This window comes from Salvia splendens, chromosome 2 (genome assembly GCF_004379255.2).
Source record: "Salvia splendens isolate huo1 chromosome 2, SspV2, whole genome shotgun sequence".
Classification (NCBI taxonomy): Eukaryota; Viridiplantae; Streptophyta; class Magnoliopsida; order Lamiales; family Lamiaceae; genus Salvia; species Salvia splendens.
This window is the reverse complement of record NC_056033.1, coordinates 4,868,932-4,876,416: the sequence shown is the minus strand read 5'-3', so window position 1 is coordinate 4,876,416 and position 7,485 is coordinate 4,868,932. Positions and strand designations below refer to the sequence as shown.

General features: G+C 40.8%; 1 protein-coding gene across 1 annotated transcript; it reads left to right on the top strand.

The window, feature by feature from the left end:
* The first annotated feature begins 749 nt into the window (after positions 1-749).
* Positions 750-3,502, top strand: LOC121759794 (UDP-galactose/UDP-glucose transporter 2-like). Its single transcript, XM_042155451.1, has 7 exons — positions 750-1,161; positions 2,027-2,055; positions 2,131-2,332; positions 2,426-2,668; positions 2,752-2,853; positions 2,931-3,038; positions 3,120-3,502. Exons 1-7 carry the CDS (start codon positions 1,036-1,038, stop codon positions 3,393-3,395), a joined length of 1,086 nt encoding a protein of 361 aa, XP_042011385.1. The 5' UTR covers positions 750-1,035; the 3' UTR covers positions 3,396-3,502.
* The last annotated feature ends 3,983 nt before the right edge of the window (positions 3,503-7,485 follow it).

Below are 7,485 nucleotides of genomic sequence, written 5' to 3'. Positions count from 1 at the left end.
AAACTAGGGAAATAGTCCAAATCTTAAATTTCGAAAATTTTATTTATTCTTTAATTTTATGTACCTAATATTAAACCAAAAAAATTCAACGTTGGACTGCCAACTAATACGAGTCATTAAACATATAGTACTCCTACTAAATAACGGATTAAATCAAATCTTTTGACTCAAATGGATATTGGACTAAAATTGTGTGAATGTGTAATTGATGTTAAGATGACGTGTACATGTAATATTTCTACTATTTTTAAATTTGAAAAGAAAAAAAGCAATGTATATCGAATTTGGAATATATTCCCTTGTAGTATAATTTGGCTCGAAACAACGACAAAAGGACAAAATTATATAGCTATACATTGATATATGATTAGAGAAGAGTGACAATTTTGTTTCTAATAAAAACAATAGATGCTATGTATAGGATTAATAGTTAGGTGCTTTAAAAGAGTAAGATTCGAAAAAATAATACTAGTATCACACTTCGATCAATTCACAAAATAGTACTCCTACTTATTGTAAGACAATCATAAAAATGTAAAATTTATTATTTAAATATTGTATGAATGAACCAGAATTTGATTGAAGATTAGTAATTTGATAAGAAAATTAATCCATATATGTATGCGTGGGGAATTTCAATTTTAGTATTGAATCCGAAAATGGAAAATAACTGCACGTGCACGTCACGATCATGAATTAATAAAGAGGAAGATCCGCTGCAAGAACACTGTTGATGCGGTGGTGACGCTTACACCTAATTTAATTCCCCTGCATAAAATACTCAATCCTTTGCGCTTTGATTGAAACGCTCATGACATTTCCCCGTCGAGGAACTGATTCGTTAACCTTAAATTCTGTGTTTCCGATCCTCACTCACATAGTCAACATGCTAATACGTTGAGTTCACTCAATCCTAAACTGCGCACTTCAAATTCTCAAGCACATGTACCCATCCATTTCCAAGGCTTTTAGGTTTGCGTATTAAAAAACCTTTCTTGAAAGAGAGAGAGAGAGAGGAGGAGGGAGACAGAGAAGATGAAGAATGAAGAGCAGGCGCGTTCCCTCTTTGGACTTTCGCTGACGGAGAGGCCGAGATGGCATCAGTTCCTCATTTGCTCAACTGGGTTTTTCTTTGGTTACCTTGTTAATGGGATCTGTGAGGTAAATTCCTAATTTTTGTAACGTGTTTGTTTCTCTGTTTTTAGTAGTACTCCATTTGTTGTTAAAAGGGTTTTCTAGTGGGATGAATTTTGATCGCCACTAAATTCCTTTTCCGGAAGAAGGTGGTTTTGATTTGCGTAATTGTGATGATAACTCATATGATTTCTTTTGATAAGCTCTCTGCTTTTGGGTTGTTTGTTTCCTCCACCGCTTACGCTTTTGCTTTTCTGCTGTTAATATTGTCTTGTTCGCCAACTGTTCTCGTGTGTGTGTGAGTGAGAGAGAGAGTTGTTTCTGAAAACTCACAGATCGTCTAAGGGCATCCACAATGGGACGGACATCCGATAGACTTCCCAAAAACACCCATTGCCACGTTATAAGGACATCCCACTGCACTGTCATGTCATAAGGATATCCCACTACACATCATAAGGACATCCCACTGCACTGTCATGTCATAAGGATATCCCACTACACATCATAAGGACATCCCACTGCACTGTCATGTCATAAGGATATCCCACTACACAATGGCGGACATCCCGACAGACATCCACAAAAAACAATAAAAAAATCGGTACGTCCGCCGGGACGTCCGTCGGGTCAACGCAATGGCGGATGTCCCGACGGACGTCCGTATCCGTATGCATGCTGCCTAATGGCGGACGTCCGGCGCACCGGTCTGAAGTCCGCGGGGACATCCGCAGTTGTGGATGCTGTTAACTTGTAATCACCTTTCTTACTGTTTGTTCTTATCTCATGAATTTATCATTTACTCCACAAGGATTCAATCTTTGAGTCATTAGTCCCTCTCTCTGTGTGTGTGTGTTGCTATACACTGACAAATTTATCATGAAAATTTCAGGAATATGTGTATAATAGACTTCAGTTCAGGTAACACTTGACTTAATCCACCCCTTAATTATACTACAAGAAATATGCAATAATGTTGGTGTGATTTCCTTACAGTTATGGATGGTACTTCACCTTTGTGCAAGGATGGGTGTACATTTTGCTGATATATCTCCAAGGATTCACCACCAAGCAAATGGTGAATCCATGGAAGAGTTATGTCAAGCTCTCTGCTGTGCTCATGGGTTCCAACGGTCTCACCAAGGGCTCCTTGGCCTTCCTCAACTATCCCGCGCAGATCATGTTCAAATCCACCAAGGTCCCCCGTTTTCTCATCCACATCCTGCTTTTTGCCTTAATGTTTGAACTTTGAACTAGCTATCTTGATACTGTGTTGTTTGGATATCATCAGGTTCTCCCGGTGATGGTGATGGGGGCGTTTATTCCTGGCCTGAGACGGAAATACCCTCCTCACGAGTACATATCTGCCGTGCTCTTGGTGGTGGGGCTGATTCTGTTCACCTTGGCGGACGCTCAAACGTCTCCCAATTTCAGCGTGATAGGCGTGATGATGGTGTCTGGGGCGCTGATTATGGATGCCTTCTTGGGGAATCTGCAGGAAGCTATCTTCACCATGAATCCTGAGACGACACAGGTGTGAAATGAGAAAGAGTTGCTACATGTGATTTTATAGTTGTGTATTGTAATAAAAACGGCCGTGTTTGTTTGTTCCCACAGACGGAGATGCTCTTCTGCTCCACGCTCGTGGGGATGCCCTTCTTGATCCCACCAATGGTGCTCACAGGAGAACTTTTCACGGCTTGGGATTCTTGCTCAAAGGTATATATACATATATGAAGAAAACTCTACTAATTTGTTGATGTATGACATGATTGATCATCATTGTTTCTGTGCAGCATCCCTATGTTTACGGAGTTCTGATCTTCGAAGCCATGGCCACCTTCATCGGGCAGGTCTCGGTCCTCTCCCTCATTGCCCTGTTCGGGGCAGCCACCACAGCGATGGTATGTAATCCGATCAAAAATGTGTTAAGCGAGATAAAACATCCCTGATAAATGTCTGGCCTTTGTCTTTTGCAACGACAGGTGACGACTGCGAGGAAAGCGGTGACTTTGTTGCTGTCGTACATGATATTCACAAAGCCTTTGACAGAGCAACATGGGAGTGGACTGCTGCTGATAACAATGGGGATTGTGTTGAAGATGCTGCCGGAGAACAAGCCGCCTTCGAAGAGGGCCTCGAATCCAAAGGCCAAGGTCGAAATGGAGTCCCGACACGGGGAAGAAGAAGAAGAAGACGAGAGCAGCAGCAGGGTTCAGATAGGAATCGAGGAAGAGGAGGAAAAGAGACCTTTGGTTTAAAATAATGAAGTTTAGTGATAGATTTCGATGGCTTTTACCATGTAGTGTAGTAGTATTAAAACTCTTCATTTCATTGAATATGTTATGAGTTATATGATATTTTGACATATGGAGCCATTGATTAGTCACATTGAGATATCGATCAAAGAACGATATTGTATTTAAGAGATATATATTAGATACTTATAAAGTAATCAAGTTTTTGGAAACAAATCTTGATTGGGGTGCTGAAGCCCCCTCTAGCACCTCTAGATGAGACAATTTAGATGCATATCTTTTATAAAGGGACTTAAATACAAGACTGAGGTAATAATATATGAATAATCAATGCAGATATTGTATTAAAAAATTTCTAAACGAAAATAAATATAGAATGATTATAATTTGTTAATAAAATTGTATCGAAAAGTACATACTAAATACAAGTTAAAACATCCCTGGCCCGGGGCCCGGCCCCAAATCCTTTCCACCTTATCATTTTCCTCATTTTCTGTTCCAAAGTCAGGCTATAAACTTTGTATTGTACTATTCACAACTACTATTAACTAGTATTTTGTTATAAAATTGAACACGTTGAACAATTATAACATGAAAAATTCATTGTTTGTTAGGGAAATTAAAAACTACAAACCTTACAAATTCAAAATTCAAAATTTACAATTTCTAACAAATTTAAAAAAAACAGTTGTTTTTCCTTGAAATGTTGTGGAATGATACATAGAGTTCCAGCTTGGACCGTGCGACCACAACCCCGAGAGACCTCCAAGCCAGGCCGCAACGAGGCGTGACCATCGACTGCGGCTCGGACCCCACCTCGTCCATCTCCAATGTGCTGAGCTCCCAGGTCCGACTCCCTCCATGGCCTCAAAACCATGTGAGCTTCCGACACGCGGTCATAGACTCCAATGCATGCGTGTAGAATATTAAAGTGAACATAGTATTGTTAGAAATAATGGGAAGAAATTCCCAAGCCGTGTACAGGCGGTACTCTAACTATTACAAACGAAAGGAAACTTGCAACAAAAGAGGAATGGAAATTACAACGGAAATAAAGCAAACCAAATTTATAAGTCGAGTCGAGGAAAGCCCTCTTTCCGCAAGACAAATTACGCCCCGGCTAGTGCTCACGGAATGGCGTATTGCCCCCAAAGATAAAACGACTTCCTCCTAGCGTGTAGAAGCACCTCAAACCCGCTAGGCACCGGCGAACTTGATGGAGTTCCGAGAATCGAGCTAGACAATGCTCCTAAGATGCATACTATGATGTAGAGACTAGAGAGTAGAGAGAATATTTTGTGGTGTTGTTTGTGTCTTCTACTTCAAGATCAAAGCCTATTTATAGGCTACAAAAAACAAGTGAAAGGTCTTGCAATCAAGACAAGACATAAAGAAAATGGGGTTGAAAGGCCAAAGGACTTAGCCACATGAAAGGCCAAAAGCCTCTCTTTTTCCCCACATTTCCCATGTTTTACCTACAATCCCCCACATTGGTTAGAGCTCTGCCAGCTCAAACCAACACAAGACATGAATGCATGTATGCAGACCCTTTGCTCAATTCTCGAGAAACAATATTGCATTTGGAATAGTAGCTTGGGGCTTTGAACTTTCCATAGTCAACACTATCGGGCATACCGGCGGCCTGGTGGACGTGATGCCTTGAACCATTCCTCCTTAGTGTATACCGAGACAATAATATTGACACAATATTATTTACAAACTCATCAGTTCTCACGTTTGTGTCCTTTACTGGCGATGGAACACCACTTTGGATTCATAAGTGATTCACATGTTGAAGCGGCCCACACTTCTTCACTTACATAGGTGATTCTTTTCCAGGTATCCTGCAATACCCACCTCCTCGAGGTTTCTCAGAATCATTAAAAGTCAAAACTTAGCCTCTTACCACATGCAGGTAACAACACTCAATGCTTTCTAAAGAATGGGCGAAGATTAAAAATCTTCCGAGTGTTACAACTAGATTCATATAGCTTCGTTTTCCCATTGAACCAAGCCCATGGGATCTCCAATCGTATGGTTGGGTTACCACTATAATCATCTTTTAAGATGTGGTTTTCAGTCCCATTCCTTTTAGCAATTTATGCATTTGATCACGGTTTAAACCTTTTGTTAACGGATCCGCTAAGTTATCCACTGACCTTACATAGTCAACTGTGATAACACCACTTGTGATCAATTGCCTGACGGTATTATGTCGCCGACGAATATGTCGAGACTTACCATTGTATAAGCCACTATGTGCTCTCCCTATAGCTGCTTGGCTATCACAGTATATCACTACTGTCGGCACTGGCTTCTTCCAACATGGAATACATTCTAGGAAATTTCTGAGCCACTCGGCTTCTTCCCCTGCTCTATCCAATGCGATAAACTCAGATTTCCACGAAACGGCACCACCCCCCACAGTGAACACATAACCACTCGTCGAGAACGAGTCTTTTGAATCAGAGATCCAATTTGCATCACAGTACCCTTCAAGTACTTGGGGATATCTTGTGTACTGCAGCTCAAAGTTAAGAGTATACTTCAAGTATCTCAAAACCCTACGCAGAGCTTTCCAATGTTCCTTGCTTGGGTTGCTCGTAAATCGGCTCAGCTTATTCACCGTACACGCAAGATCTGGTCGGGTGCAGTTTGTGATAAACATCAAACTCCCTATGATCCTTGCATATTCTTCTTGAGCTACATGCTCACCCGTGTGCTTACTCAAATGCACGTTGGGTTCCAATGGAGTCTTAGCTGGCTCACAATCAAACGAGTGAAATTTCTTTAGCACTTTCTCAATATAATGAGATTGTGTCAGAGCAATTCCCTCATTATTCCTTTTAATTTTGATTCCGAGAATCACATCAGCTAAACCCATATCTTTCATGTCGAAATTTCTCTTCAACATATTTTTGGTTTCATTGATAATGGCACTATTGCTGCCCATAATCAACATATCATCTACATAAAGACACACAATAACAAAACCGTTATCTGTGTTCTTAATGTAAACACACTTATCACACTCATTGATAGTGAACCCGTTTGACAACATCACATTGTCAAACTTCAAGTGCCATTGTAACGGCGCTTGCTTCAACCCATATAATGATTTTACCAGTTTGCATACTTTACGCTCTTGCCCAGGCACAACAAACCCTTCGGGTTGTTCCATATATATTTCTTCTTCCAGATCACCATTCAGAAACGCAGTTTTCACATCCATTTGGTGAATCTCAAGATTGTGCAAAGCAGCAATCGCAAGAAGCACCCGAATGGAAGTGATTCTTGTAACAGGTGAATAGGTATCAAAAAAGTCATGCCCTTCTTTCTGTTTAAAGCCTTGGACAACTAGGCGAGCTTTGTACTTATCTATAGTACCATCGGGCTTATATTTCCTTTTTAGAATCCACTTGCACCCTAAAGCCTTATAGCCTTCAGACAAGTCTACTAACACCCAGGTGTTATTTCTCATGATGGATTCAATCTCACTGTTGATAGCTTCTTGCCACCACGCTGCGTCTGGGCCAGACAAAGCTTCCGCCACTGACTTTGGTTCGTCATCCAACATAAAAGTTATGAAGTCGGGACCAAATGTCTTAGCAACTTTAACTCTTTTACCACGTCTTGGTTCAACATCCTCAGGACTTGACCTCGTCCTTTTTGGAGGATTAGAACTAGTGGATTCATCCATCATTCTTTCACTAGAACGATCCTTTTGCCTCTTACAAGGGTAAACATTCTCAAAGAATATAGCATTCCTTGACTCAATCGTTGTTCCTTCAGCCACGCCAGGCACAGCTGACCTATGGACTAGGAAACGATATGCACTACTATTAAGTGCATGGCCAATAAAGATGCAATCGACTGTTTTAGGGCCTATTACAACTTGTTTCGGAGGTGGCACTTCTACCTTCGCTAAATACCCCCACACTTTGAGGTATGAATACGAAGGTTTCTTCCCTTTCCACAACGCATAAGGAGTTACATCCCTATTTTTTAGTGGAATTTTGTTCAGGATATGATTCGCTGTTAACACAGCCTCCCCCCACATGTTCTGGGGTAATCCTGAATTAATCAACAAAGC